The 15,576-nt window shown below is 38.9% G+C and overlaps 1 protein-coding gene across 4 annotated transcripts in view; it reads left to right on the top strand.

Moving 5' to 3' along the window:
* The window catches only part of ankfn1b (ankyrin repeat and fibronectin type III domain containing 1b), a 161,103-nt gene that overhangs the window by 110,164 nt on the left and 35,363 nt on the right, over positions 1-15,576 (top strand). For 3 of the 4 annotated variants that reach the window (XM_085466044.1, XM_085466045.1, XM_085466047.1), the window contains one exon: positions 15,344-15,466. In XM_085466044.1, the coding sequence (XP_085322170.1) occupies positions 15,344-15,466 (123 nt within the window). Of the gene's footprint in view, positions 1-8,037; positions 8,158-15,343; positions 15,467-15,576 lie in introns of those variants that run through there. The other variant, XM_085466046.1, reaches the window with a different exon arrangement.

Below are 15,576 nucleotides of genomic sequence, written 5' to 3'. Positions count from 1 at the left end.
ATATATATATATATGTGTGTGTGTATATGTACATATATATATATATATATATATATATATATGTGTGTATATGTACATATATATATATATATATATATATATATATATATATATATATATATATATATGTGTACATATACACACACACATATATATATATATATATATATATATATATATATATATATATATATATATATATATATATATATATGTACATATACACACACACATATATATATATATATATATACACTTCAGAGTGAAACACTTAACAGGTCATGATTTCAATGATCTCACGATCCACCGCAATGTGCCCTACATGCTGTAAAGACCTCGGCCGTCACGTCTTTCCATTCCCCCTTTTAGCATTAGTTGGAAAAAAGAAAAGCAAAAAACATAACGAGCAAACTCAGAGTCCACAGATATGGAGTGAATATCCACCGCACGACTCAATCTCATCTCCCAAAGCAATCCAAAGCAAATTCTAGCAGAAACACAATAAGGCATGAGGGTTCCCGCTGACTGACCGACGTGAAACACATTCCTTCATTTTTCCAGGGTTTTTTTCTTTTCGCCTCATTCTTTTTTCTTTTTTTCAGGTTTCTGAAATCCCCAAGTAAATACATACTGAGGATTATTTACAATAGTGGTAATGGTGGTAAGAGTGGGAGCTAACTCAGCGGGCTGGAGGAGACTGCTGCTGGCTGACTGTCTGAGCTCGGGACTATTTGTACAGTTGATCCAGTGCGAATATGTGCGCGCACATGTTTTGCCTGCGTGTTTGTACCTGCAGTATTTATCCAGTGTTGTTTCATTACATGAAAAGGGCACGCTGTTAGCAGAATTTACACTACTGCGTGTTTGCGTGTTGTATTTGATGTGGTTTGGCTGCAGTGAGGTTGGGTTGTTTGAGAACTTCCCAACAACAGGCTGCCAGGCCAAGGAATGGAGCGGGGAGAGACAGCCATTGTTGTTGGTAAAGCATCGAGGCTGTAATTGTGTATTTGCATGTAGGTGAGTGTGCAAAGTAAAGAAAGAGAAAGATAATGCGAAGGGAGAGTCGTTAAGGGAGAGCATGATTTAGAGTACTTGAACATTGCTGTTCTACGGAGCAGAGCCTTTTCCATTCTAACTTTCAATACAAAAGCACGAACTCACATAAAAACACTCCATCCCTGCAACCACACCAGCTAAGGGAGTTCTTAGGGAAAATTTCTTTCTGTCGTGTTGCACAACAAGGCCTTTACCAAACCTCTCCAACCAGTATTGAAACCACACATCAAAATTTGATCAGCTTTCCCAAAAACATCTCAACACTTTGGATTCTCATAGTTTGCTGGCTTACAACTGCAACCATCATTTCAGGATTAAGCTTTTTCTTCTTCTTCTTCTTCTTTGCTACAAATAGGCCAACACAGCGTTTTAACTCTGATCACAAATACAAGGTCACTCAAAGACCATCAAGTTTTTTTTTTCCTCTCAACAGGCGACTTCTGGATTAATTAAGAAACCAAACCGAACTGCATTTCTTACGTTTCTGTTTTCCTATTATGGAAGAATTTCCCTTTGTTGACCTATGACTGAAGGAAAGTAGGATGAAATCCATTCTCCATCTCACCTCTTCCCAGAATGGAAACCATGGTGACCATGATGAAAGCCCCTGTTTTCAGGAATCCCTCATAATTTAGCTGCTGACAAGAAGTAATGTTTTTAGACCAGTTAAGTATTTAGAAAACATTAAAAACCTCCTCAATGACAGTAATTTGAGTTCCCATGAGTGCATGGGTATGCAAAAGACTGCAGGACTTGCATAATTATCCTCAAATTGTGACAGTTTCTTAAAATGGCACTCTAGTTTGTGATCTACGTGTAGAGTACTGTGCAAATGTCTTGAACTACCCCACCCTCCATGTTTTTACATTTTGCATTCAAGAAAGCAGACTTTTAAGTATATTTTTAAGTGGCCTTGAGCAACAGTTCTCCAGGCTTCCTGAAGCTCTGTCAGAGTTTTTCTTTGGACATTGGCTGCTTTTTCACTCATTGTCACTCATTTTCTGTCATGATTTATGTCGTTCGAGGACCCAGAGAGGCAGAGCTCCAACAACAAAAGGCAAGTCGTTTATTTAGGCTGTAGCAAGGTCCAGTAAACTAAATAGCAGAACTCCACAGCAAGTCCAAAAGCAAGGCAACAGCATCCGCATGAGATCACAGAGGGGAAACACACGGGGTAAGATTACAGACAAATCGACAAAAGACAAGGGGAGACAGGACAGTTTATACGTGGAAGGCTAAATGATGAGTGGAATCAGCTGTGAGAAATGAGACATGTGAGAATAATCACAAAAAGGTAAGACAATGAGACAGAAGGGAAGTAAAACTAAAGCCAAAACACAGGAAGCGAAGGATTACCAAAGTGTAGCAGGAACAACAACAGAAAGGGGAAACCCAGAGGGGAATAATATCTCCACGAATGTTAAACATTAAGTAGATCAACATGACAAGGAGTAAATGCTTATGATGCTCAGGAAGGAATATAAATCAAAATAAAAACCTTAAATAACCCTAAGAATCTAAACACGAGGATTAACATGGGGACCATGATATGGTCTTTGTGCCTGACCATTTTCACAGGAAAGCTGTTTTTTTGTTAAGCCACTTAATGCTGACCTATGAATCATTCAAGCATTAAAGAACAATCAGGTCATGGTATGAATCACTGTTGTGTCTACATATAACAGACAAAGAGCCCATTTTAAATTGTGTCGTTGGGTGCTTTGTTGCTGACTGTCGCAAAAACACATAATTTCTTCCCATTTCTTTAGATCAATATTTGAAAAATACCACACATAACACAGGTCGAGAGGGACAAATTTGTATTTTAGCACCTACAAGGTGATTCCCAAAGAGCTGTTAGCTGAAAACTTGGCATATCTTTGTATGGTGTGCAGTGTCCTTAAAAAAAAAAAAACAGACAAACATATCCAATAAAGACCTGATACAGGATCTGAGAGATCCAAATGGCCCGAGGGGACCCGTCTACTGTTTGCTGAAGCCTCATCAGAAATGGTCTCTGATGAGACTGAATAGTGGCTGTACAAAAGCCTTTCTTATGGAAGTGAGGCAGGAAGAAAAGGCTGAGGGATACCAGGTTAGACAAGAACTGGACTGAAAATTGGTGGCAACAGGTGGAGAGATGAATCCACATTTGAATTTCTTGATTCAAATCATCATCATTGTCATTGTTATGTATGGATGAGGTCAGTAGAGCGGTACAACAGAGTGTGTCTAAAACCATTTGTAAACACAGTGGAGGCTTTGTTATGGTATAGAGCTTATTTCATCCAGTGGCTGTGGCAATCTTCATTTTGCACCATGCAATAACATCTAAATGGTCTCTAGCAGTCATGGATTAGTCTCCCCAAAGACCGGAGCTCAACATTATCGAAGCAGTGTGGGATTATCTTAACAGAAAACAGAACAAAAGGCAGCCAGCATCCAAAGAAGAGCTTTGAATGTTGTTCAAGAACCCTGGAGAACTATTCCTGAAATGCCTTAAAGAAACGTCAAGAAAGCTTAAATACGAGATTTCAATCTGTGTTGCAGAATAAAAGTAGCTGTACTAAAATTTTCCACCCCGACTGCATGAATACAGCCAAAATGATCAATGTGATAACAATTATTCATCACAATAATTCACAGATTTCAGTGAAAAAAACTTTCACATACAAAATACTCATTTCACATCTTCCTATAGCTACAAATCTTTGCATCAGAACAAAACTGGTCCTAGTATGTTGCACATCTCACAAACATTAAAAAAATGTAATCAACAGTCCACTGCTTTCACTTTCACAGTTTTCTACAGACCTCTTAATTAAAAGCGGTTTGCAGTCAAATAAAAGTGTAAATGCATCTTCTAGAAACAAAAAATAGTCCTTCACACCATGCGTTCTACGCGCGTGATGTTCAAGGTTTGTCTAGTTGTAGATGTTAATATGCATATTTTCCCAGCTTCTATATCTAGCTCTTGCTACAGTGTGTTAACTATTTACCAGATATCCAACTAAATAAATTTATTTTGTAAGTGGAGACTGGAGGAAAAAGTAACTTTGGTAAATTTTGCCTAAATATTTAATCTTTGGTTCTCACAAGTATAGAATTGCTATAAACACACAAACACATGTCTCTCCCTCTTCGAGGTTTCCTTATCCCTTCCAGCATAAATAATCCTCTCAGTCTGCTGGCTCAACCCTGATTGGAATCTCGACGCCATGCTCAATTGTGGGTGGATAGGGAAAAGTGGGATGCCGTGAGCTTGTGTGTCAGTGTTAGGCCTTAAACATGATACTAGCGGGGTGTCCATCTCCAGCAGGCTAGGCCTAGAAATCTTCAATTTACTGTAATTTGTAAAGACACCAAGTCTGAAATACATAGACACTCTGTATATTCACGCTTTTCCAAACCCTCACTTAATTAGTCAACTAGTCAGACATGAGGCTCTGCAGACCCGCAGCAGTGCTCCAGTACTGAATGTAACAGCACAGGGGGTTAAGATACAGGCTCCACAAAGTTTTATCAGCTTTTCTGTGTCTCACAGGAGGCCAGCTGGACTATTATGTGGAGTTTTATATGAAGATTAAGAGGATAATTGTAAGATTCTGTGCAGCATTATTAGTGGGTCATGTAAACTGATGAGGGTGGCGTCAGTAATGAGGCTTACAGGTTATAAATCAGATGAAACCAGCTGCCGAGACATGTAAATATTATTATGGTACTGTATGTATTTCCTTGATTGTGTCTCACTAATGACTGACTGGGTCAGTGCCTTGGCTCACGTTGGATTCGGGACACCTGTAACTGGCACAGACATCTGGGGTATTATGAGGTTCGGCTGAGTGTTACCATGTCTACCCAACGTGATAGCCATTTAGCCCAGATCAGTTTCCCCCAAATTATATTCACAATTATCTCATCCCACCTAACCGAGTGCGGGTGGAAAGTGAAAACTGTCTGTGGTACTGTTTGCTTTGCCCGTCCTTTCTCAGTGGCATGGTATTCCAACTACAGACTCTAATAATTTGCTGGCTTCCATGTGCTTGTCAGCTCAACTCAACATTAATTCTACTGCAAATCCATCATCTGTATATCTGGCTGTGTTGAGTCAGCCTTATGCCACACATCAAACAGAGAGGGGGGACACAGAGGGAATGGTATCAAACCCAACACCACAGGGAGCCAACCGAAGTGAAAAGCAGCGCTGGATTCCTCCCTCATTTTTGTCTCCCTGACGAGTTCTGTATGTGCCGACTCTGCGGAAAACAGGAGCGAGAGAGCAAAGTAATAAAAGAGAGACGTTTGAAAAAAAGAAGAAGAAGATGAAACGATGACTGTGACTCAGAGATGTGCAAATGAAGGAATGGAGGGAAAAAAGCCAAGATGGAAATATCTCTGTTTATCGCAGTGGGTGGATGGGCAACATATGAGAAGATGCACGTAGGACGATAACAGAGTCCCTTCCTTTGGCACATAGCGTTGTGATTAGATCATTAGGATTTATTTGTCAAGGCAGTGAACTGACTCCTAAAGGCCTCCTCTCTCCTTTGGAACATGTGGGTGCTCGAAGAATTATGCTTCCAAACTACATATCGCTGTTTTGACTCCCTTGTATAATTCTGACGCATTTATTTAGACAGTTTTATGATGACAACGAAAAGCTATCCAAATTGTATCAGGCAATATTCAAAAAGTTTCTGTGTTATTGCTTCTTATTTATTGACCATCGCAGCTACCAATGGTTGAGCATTACACTCAGACAATATAACCAAAGGGAAAGCTTGTTAGCTTGAAGAAATATCAGTATTTTATTAGTGAGACTTCAGTCCAAGTGAAATAAAAGCAGCCCCGACCATGTTAGAGAGACATGCACACAGACTTGGGTTTGGATGGGGATGGTGAGTGGAATACAAGGCGTTCTTTGAGCACATTTTAATTAGCAATGTTCATAGCTTGGCTGTGTTCTTTTATGATTGGACCACTGAAAGCCTTTTTGTTTGCCTAATGAAACACATTGAGGGGTACGTTCATCAATTAAACTATGTTTGTGTACGTGTACGCACTCGCTTATGAGCATTTGAGCTTGCATGCACTTCTTTTGCCTGTATCTCTTGTACTGGTCGGGGGGGCTACATTCTTTTTTGGCGTATTAGTGTTCCATTGGCAGGGATAAGAAGCCATAGCGGGAGACACAGATGAAAGCAATCCTAGCGCTTTGTTTTCCCTACTTTCCAAAATAGTTGTTTTAGGTAGGGAGCCATTGCCCATAATTGCTCCAACAGGGTCAGGTATTTGTCTGTCATGCTCATGATTTACTGTAGTGTCTGTGCCTTAGTAATCTGACATAAGATCAGTGGTTAAGGGCAGTGTAACCTCAGACAGACCACATAGATTGTGTAATGCATAGCATTCTGCTGGTTTCAATGGGATCCCTTTATAAACACATCTCACACAAAACCCTCTTTATGATTTGAGAAGCTATGCAGAGCATGCTTGTCACAATATTTCCCAAATCAGATCTATCAAATATGTAAATAAAACGTGTGGACGGATACAAAAAAACAGTATTTAAGAATAATCTTACCAGAGACATTACACGGATGGAGACATTTCAACACATTTTAGGACAAAAAAGGTCTGTGGAAGAATTCCTAATGGCAAAAATGGCACCAAAGAGTCAGTCAACACCTGAAGCAGGAAATGTGTGAGACAGAGCCATTGTTGCATTGACTGACTGGTGCAAGGGCACAGGCTTATGATAGTAAAAATGTAGTTTTCTGGTCTTAGCATATCCATAGCATGGGATGAGGCAGATTGAGTTGATAAGTTGAATAAAATTACTTTGATAACCTTAAGTCACCAAATTGTTTGGGTGAGGGGATATTGTATCGCTTCCTGATGTGGTGCAGTTATTGATAAACTGAGCTTATTTTGGCTTCTCCCTTCTTCACAAGGGGTTGCAACAGCAGATGGATGTGCATATTTGATTTGGCACAAGCTTATACACCGGATGACCTTCCTACCGCAGCCCTTCCAGGGATTTCAGTCTCCTTCTGGTCCTGAACCGGGATTTTTTTGCATGTTAGGCAAATGTATTGACCATGTGTTAAAACATGTTGACACTATTAATGAATTCACCCTTAATTTGACTTTCTAGAGTGGTGACTTAATGACTCATCAAGGTGGTGCTTATCAAGTAAATAAGGGTAAATTGAACTGACCTGCAGGCAAAGCTCAAAAAGAGGGAAAGCAGAACAGAGAACTAATTTGCTGTACTGATATATCACTGAAGATACATCCACTAAGACCACAGTGCGGTTTATAAATTTGAGCATTTTTAGAGTTATTTTTTCTTATGTACCACCAGTTATTGCCTTGCAATGTGTCAGTTATTTGGACTTTACAGTTATGGCATGCTTCTTTTTTATTTAGAGAGGGTACATAGGCAAGAGATTTCTAGAAGGAGTTTGATTTTACATTCTTTAGAGGATTCAGATATGTTATGTAAAATCTAAAATTCAAATAGAAAAAACCCCCCAGTAAAATCATGTTCTCTTTTGGGGATTTTTTTGCAACTTTCGGCCAACCAGCTTGGGAACTTGGTCAATCGGGTTTGTTTATGTTTATTAATAATTTATAAAGATGTATTTTTAACCATTAAAAGTAATAAAATAGGTTAATAGTGTCTGCACTGTAACTCTACAATGTTAAACACATTTAAGCTTCATTGATTTTTAGAATTCCATATAGTCTTAACTCTGCTCTCGAATAGTGGGTTACTGAGGCTGTAAGCGGGGGTCAAAGTGCACCGTCTGTAGCTTTGTGTACTCTGAGTGAGAACAATTAGTTCTTTAGCAGAGCTTCTGCACATGAATACCTCTGAACGGTTAATTGCTGCCATGGCAACAGAACAAGAGCTGAAAAGTGGCATTAGGTGAGTTGTTTGCAAGAAAGCAATCTGTCGCAGTGACACTATGAATGTGTGTGTAACGGCTGGAGGTGTGCATGTAATCGCAGGTCAACATTTTCTCAGTATCATCACACAAGCCATTCAGTGCTGACAAAAGCACTTTTGTGCTACAGGATTGGGAAAACTTACTGGTGAGTGGATAATCTAAGTCACATTGGAGTGAGGCAGTGGTAGGCTTTCAAATAGGAGGAATATATTATTGGAATGGTTGTCACTGTTGTAGTTATTGAGATTTTTGTGGTAAAAGCAGTTGGGAACGCAGACAAACTGGGAGACTGGACTTTTAGTTCCAACAATGTTGCTTCTTAAAAAAGTTGTCTTTGCTCCTACTGGTAGCTGTTTCATCTCAAAATTGAGATTTCTTTAATCAGATTGCATCACCAATGTTTTTTTTCCACCTGTACTTAATTTTATTGAGATTAGATCACTAGCAGCTACAGTATGTGGCTGCTAGTTTCTTCCTATGTACAGGTAGCCACTTGAGGCCAGGGTCTGTACTATCTTAGTAAAAAAAAATGCTAACATTAGCCAGTTAATGCTTAAAGAACCACCAAGACTAGAATTTTGTCAGCATTTGAGCTTTAAAATTCTCTATATGTAAGCAGTTTAAATAGAAAACTGGGTGCTACGTTATTACGGTTCATTCTGCATCGAGTATCTGGATTTTATAGAAATCCATCACAAAGCTGTTGAAACATTTCGGGCCCATAGTGAACTAGAGGGAAAGCAACAGATAACTGAAAGTGATTAGAACACAATGTCTTCGAGCTATGCATGGCTGTACAAAAATTAATGCCAATCCATCAATATGGGAACCACATGTTATTAGGACTCATCCTCAGGGTAAGGATATCTATAGTGAAGCTTAAACAATCCATCCGGTAGTTGGCAAGAGATTTCATTAATATGCAAGAATTTGAACCTAATGTTTTGTGCTAGAAGAAAAGTCAGGGGATTACCAAATTCTTTAGGCTTTATTTTCTTATAACCACAAGTCTCTTTACATTTTCGAGGCCATCCGTCAAACAGTTGATGAGATGTTTCAGCAACTGTCTGGTAAAGACTCTAATCCCAGAAGGCTTTGGAAAAAGTGAAGGAGGGCATAGATTTTTGGACTTTTAACTGTATTTTCATAAGATTTACAACTTTTCCTACTGATAATTTTCTGATAACTGATAACCTCCTATGTGGAATTTAAAAAAAAACTTACTGAATTACAGAACAGTCTGGGCAATGAGCTACCAGAACATTTTTAATGCACTGATTTCTTATACGTTAACCCCAAAGAGTCACGCTGATAGTTTTCTTTGATTTACTAGCACAGTATAAAAGAGATGTACTGTAGCTCAAGAATTAAATGTGTAGTTAAATTTTGCAATAACAGAAAAAGACAACTTCACTGGTTTGACCCACTTAAAATCAAAGGGGCCGCATGTGGTCTACAAGCTAAACTGATTTTGACACCCCTGCATTGCAGGTAAAAGATATAAAGTAAAACAGTATATGGGTTGGTATGTATAAAGATAAAATGGATTCCTCCACCTTCACCTGCTGCACAACAGATTCACATAAAATCTAAAAATAATAACGAAAGAATTCATATGAATATACATATATGGATGCAATCAAAGACAACAATAGAAAAGAAAGCATCCACTGCAGGGGATCCTGTCAGCGCACACATGGTTTTTGCTCAGAGAGTGTTCTGTATCCATGCTTTACGGAGGCTGAAATAACTCAGTTAGCTCCTCCAAGAAGTTTTTTTTTGGTTGCGTGCGTGTCATTAGACAACTTTTGAATGAGTTCTGATCAAAGTTTGTCGGGGTGTAGAGTGGAGTCATGCTAACAATCCAGTAATATTCGGCTCATATCCAAGAAGTTCTTCAAAGTCAACTTAGTGCTTTATTGTTTGAAAACTGACAAAAAGACTTAAAAACTAGAAACTATGATTCTTACAATTGTGGTGCATATTGTCAACATATAGAGAGTATTGTATAAAGATTTTAGAAATGTCATATTTGACCTCTGACTTTTCCTTCAAGGTAAATTGTCACTTTGATCTGACGGTCAAAGTTCTTAAATTGCTATATAGAGCTATTAAAACAGTTTCTTATTGCCATGTTATTTTATTATCACTTTTTTATGTACAGTACAGTCACAGGTTATAACTTTTTGAATACACAACAGTTTGAATGCATGTACGATGTTCCTGAATAACTTTTTTTTTAAATAAAAGAAGTATTTAAACAGATTTACTAAACAATTAAATGAATGCTACACGTTCATACTGCACTACCAGCTTCTTAAACTCCAAAAGAATAGAACAGAACAACTTAAAAGTACATTTTGCCCAAAGAATGAGCTGCTTTGGTGGAGTGCTTGTTGTTTTTCTATGTTCTATGTTTCAAGCAAAAGAGGACTGACACACAGGTATGACGCCATTCAGAAGTTTTCAAAGAGGACAGGGAAGCTCAGCAAGTGCATTTGCGTCATCTCGTTCCTTTGTCTGCATTTTCATGGTCGTGGTATAGATTAAAAATGTCATCGGTTGCGTGTGGATAACCCACCCTCCTCCAGTGTCAATTTTGTAATGAAAAATGATCAATCAAATCATTGATTTTTCTAACTGTAATCAACACCAGGAAAATGAAAGAGAAAATGTAATTCTGATGAGAGGATAATCGACCGGGATATCCTGGGCCTCCAAGGGGATTGCGTCAACGCAATATGCCTTCTGTGGTGATGTTATCAGGGACAGCTGCATGGGGTGGAGCCAGCATTGACGCTCTCAGGGAGCCAAGGGGCAGCCAGTTGCCAGCAGTTCCCCTCCACTCAGACCCACCTGCTTCGCATGTGCAGTTTTCCTGTAAACCCCCTCAAAGGGATTCCCTGAGTCCTCTTCTGTGTCCACTGGTCCCCGTGTCTTTGAAGTCATGATCCTATGTGTTTTCATGGCATTGAAGTTTTTATCCTACGGTCAGTACATGTCATGCATTTGATCCAAAGGTTTGTTTGAAGTTTTTACACTGAATTCTTTATGTAAATCACCAAGTAAACGTATTAGATCCATAAAAAGTAAATCACTCATTAACAACCGATGATGAGCCAAACCCCTCGCTCCTGAAATCTATTCATAAATCAGAATTTTACAGACTAGTCAAGTCCACACTTTATGAAAACAGACATCAGCGTCAGTTGTTGGCAGTAGCCTGTGTGCTAATTTAATTAAAAGCCCTTGAAGAAGAAGAAGAAGCCCAGCCTAGCTTAATGCCGTCAATTAGGGGTTTCTCTGCCATATGACTAAAATCCCACACCCCATTTGTGTGATTCATACAGGAAAATATGTCTCTTTGTCTTAGAGGTCAACCAGCTCTTTGGAGATGTTGGCGTTGGGTCAGGAAACAGTAGTTGAGGGTGTAGGAGTGGGAACACAGGCAGTAAGGCTTGTTGTTATTCTACTAGATAAGCCATAGCATGAGGTCATTTTGAACAAGAACTGCATTTTCATCTCAGCTTATGGCAGCTGGTCTGAAGAGAAATAACTTGCACAGCATCAGAGCAAATTTTCAGAAGTTGTCTTTAATCAAAAAGAAATGTTTTGCAATTACGAAGGAAAACTTTCTTTGTTGGTTAATGGTGCCTGTCCTGGATGTGGACTGGTTGGAATGAGGGGGAAAATAACACTGGTAATTAATTAGTCGCATTAGATGTTTGTCTTCATGTCTTTTTAAAGGCACAATGTGTAGAAAATGGTGTAGGAGAAGAGGTTGAAGAAATTACCCCTTTAATCAGCCCTGAGATGCAGAAATCACTTTCATCTTGGTGTTCATATACTTGAGTTTTAACATTGACATCAGTGTAGAAGACACTGCCAAAGCACAGAAATCTGATCTGCGGGTTAACGTTGGCTTGCAGAGGAGACCGGGCCTCTAGTTTTCGGCATTGCCTAATGGAAGGAAATGTCAAAAAGAGAGTGGGAAGGAGTGTTAAGTGTAGCAAGAGAGTGGTTGTCCATGTTAAGCCAAAAAAAAGCCTTAATCATCCATCTTATCTGTTGGCCATGCCGCTCTCCAGTAGTTCCTTTTCATTTTGTTCACTGGTTAAGATGTAAAAGTGATAAATATGTCTATACTGAGGGCAGAATAGACATAAGGTTGTCTCTCAACCCTGACTGGTATACACTATATTGCCAGACGTGTTCACTCACCCATCCAAATCACTGAATTCAGATGTTCCACTCACTTCCATGACCACGGGGGTAAAAAGTCAAGCACATAGGCATGCAGATTGCTTCTACGAACATTTGTGAAAGAACGAGTCGCGCTCAGGAGCTCGGTGAATTCCACTGTGGAATGCCACCTGTGCGACAGTCCAGTTGTAAAATTTCCTCTTTACAAAATATTCCACAGTCAACTGTTAGTGGTATTATAAAAAAGTGGAAGTGATTGGAAACAACAGTAACTAGGATTGTAGGCCATGCAAAATCACAGAATGGGATCAGGTAATGTCCAGGTTCATAGTGGCCAACGTTCTGCAGAGTCTATCGCTACAGACCGCCAAACTTCATGCGGCCTTCGTTCCAATGAAAAGAACTCGTAATGCTTCAGCATGCCAACGCATTTTGGACAATTTTATGCTCCCAACTTTGTTGGAGAGGTTTGGGGATGCCCCCTTACTGTTCCAACATGACTGAACACCAGTGCACAAAGCAAAGGTCCATAATGACATGGATGAGCAAGTTTGTTGTGAAAGAACTTGACTGACCTGCACAGAGTCCTGACCTCAATGAACTGGAGTGGAAAATTGTGGTCCAGACCTTCTTATTCAGCATCAGTGTCTGATCTCACAAATGCTCTTCCAGGAAAATGCTCAAAAATTCCCATAAACACACTCCTAAACATTGGTTATATGTCAAGCATGGGTCAACATCATATTAAACCATATAGATTAAGAATAGAATGTCACTCAAGTTCATATGCATGTGAAGGCAGACAAGTGGATACTTCTGTCAATATAGTGTATAAAGGCGGGGGTCGGGCAATTAGCTTTGTTTGCCGAAATATTGGCATTAGCATTTATAACAGCCGATGACAATATTTGTAAAAACTAAAGAAGTGATAGGTGAAACACCCTTCAACCATTTTATGAGTGTTGAGGTTACATAGTTTGTCCACCAGAGTGCACACTGCAACTTCCCTATTTGTCAACAAGAACACCAAAAGCAACAACAGTCAGACAAAGAATAACTGATTCTTAAACAACTTGTTACAATAAAGTCATGCATTACTTATGAAACTGCGTAGTCATGTTATCTAAGTAATGACTTATAAATATATAATACACATAACACGTATCAAATAATAATTCACATAAAACATGTTAGATAAATCTGTTTATGTTTCGTGTGTCTAAAAGAAAGAAAAGTTGCACTATTTGATTTAAATCACCAAACTATTAGATTTGGTCTTGAAATCTTATATCGGTCAAATTCTAGTTGTCTCAGTTTGAAATCTAATTTGAGTTTTATGTTACTACTGGCTGGTTAGCATGTTAACAACAGTGTCACTGTATTTAATTTATTTTTAAATTGCTGTTGTGTTTTTAAACTAAAAGTCTTTCTTATTATAACTTTAAAAAAAGAAGAAAGAAATCAGAAGAAGAAGTCAGAGAGGCAGGTTATCTTGTAATGTTTCACTGAATTGAATTTTCAAGCTCACATCAGTCTTTCATTTGCAGCAATGGGGAATATGTAAAGGTCTGTGATGCAACAAAGGTCTGGATCCAAATTTCATGTTTTTAAGTAATCATTCTCTTAGATCTGAGTCCTCCCTCATAGATGCATTACACTTGTCAGGATACACTCAGACCTTCTGTCTCCTTTGTACAACAAAGCAGTCTCCTGGGCAAAATCATACAAATTACTCATTCAAAAGCCTCTCAGACGTCTTCATCAAAAGTAAAAAATTAATAAAAATACACGTGATCTTATGCCATTCAAGCAGTTTAATTAGGTGGAACGGGGTGAATCACCACACTCTCATTCATCCATATCACGTCTCACTTTTCAGCAATCTGGTAATGCCATGAACTGTTGTATATGCTTTTATTAATCTTTTCTTTTATCAAAGCCTTATGCTCACAGTAATTTCTGAAGCATCTCACATAAATCCACAAGAGTGATGGCAGATGCAAGTCTTGTTTTTGAGTGGCAAGAAGCGCCTCTGTCATCTGCACAAATCTTGATCTAACCATTCATGTAGTTTGTCTCCAACAGAGCTCACCATGGAGACTAAAATGCTTTTTGGCTCAGGTTGAGAGGAGATCTATGTACGTGTGTGAATATGTATGAGCCATTATTATTGTTTTACCATTTCATAATGAAATGGAAAAAGCATGTGTGTGAGATTGGGAAAGGGGATAATCCTGCACAACGCCTGGCCATCATCTATGTAATCCTGTCTCATCTGTATATTTTTTTTCTGCAGGGTTTTGAATTGCCTTAAAATTATCTTTGGATCGTTGTCCACTTTGGCCATGTTGATCTAAAAGTTTGCTTAATAATTGTTGAGAATTTTTACATGACGTGCTCCTCCAGCGGTGTTCCTCTACAAGCCTGGCTCTTTGATAGAGAATAATATTACATTTTGATTAGTCCCCAGTGTTACCACAGCAATATTGCAATGCTGAGTCTCATCAAATGTGTCCGGGCTGGAATGGAATATTACATTTCCTGTTTTTAATTTTGAGTAAAAAGTTGAACTGGGACATTGGCAGCCCAGTAGAGGATATTAAAATGTGTTTGACTTTTTTTTCGTGTGGAAAAAGATTTCGAGAAAATGAGGCAGGAAGTATGCGGCTTTCCCTGAAACCTAATGTTTCCTCTGGGAGCTGAAGCATTGTTACGCTGTTTGTCAACTTCGTGGACTACATTCCCACTGAGTATTGTGCGCTTTCTGCAAAACTAGTTTAGTCTGAGGCATGAGTGAATCGATCTTTCTCAGATATTCATGCTCTCTGCCAGTATTTAACCTCTGCTGAACACTTTTTGGCAAACCAGCTATATGTCAGTCCCTGTGCTTGTTTCTTATTAGCCATTTTTTATATTAAGTGCTGAGTAAAAGGTGTTGTTAACAGTGAAGCACCAGGGCAAGCTGACCCTGGCAGTATATTAAGTGCTTCTGAACTTCTGTGTAAGAATGTATAATACATGTCAAAGAAGAGAAAAGATTTCTTAAGACTTGCCAAGCAAGTAGGCCAAGATCTTTGTCTAAATCAGTCCTACTAAGTCTTATTCTTTGTAATTTTTCTGTTGCCCAGGTCAGAGTCGGGAATCTCCAAATTTACTCATCGTCTATCCCTCAAAGAGCGACCAGCGAAGGCAGAGAAGACTTCATCAGAAAGGCCTCCATCCTACAGGAGACGATCTCTTAGTGTCGACTGGTAAGACCGTCTCGCAATTTCTGAACTCACATGCTTTCACTAAAAGTCAAAGGCTGTACTTCTGTTTTTTTCATCTTCTGTTAAAAATTATGAAAAATTGCAAGAAGCAG

Source organism: Copadichromis virginalis, linkage group LG8 (genome assembly GCF_057382275.1).
Source record: "Copadichromis virginalis isolate Kocher_CV1m ecotype Utaka linkage group LG8, C_Virginalis_male_GT1.1, whole genome shotgun sequence".
Lineage (NCBI taxonomy): Eukaryota > Metazoa > Chordata > Actinopteri > Cichliformes > Cichlidae > Copadichromis > Copadichromis virginalis.
This window is presented reverse-complemented; position numbering and strand designations above follow the sequence as displayed.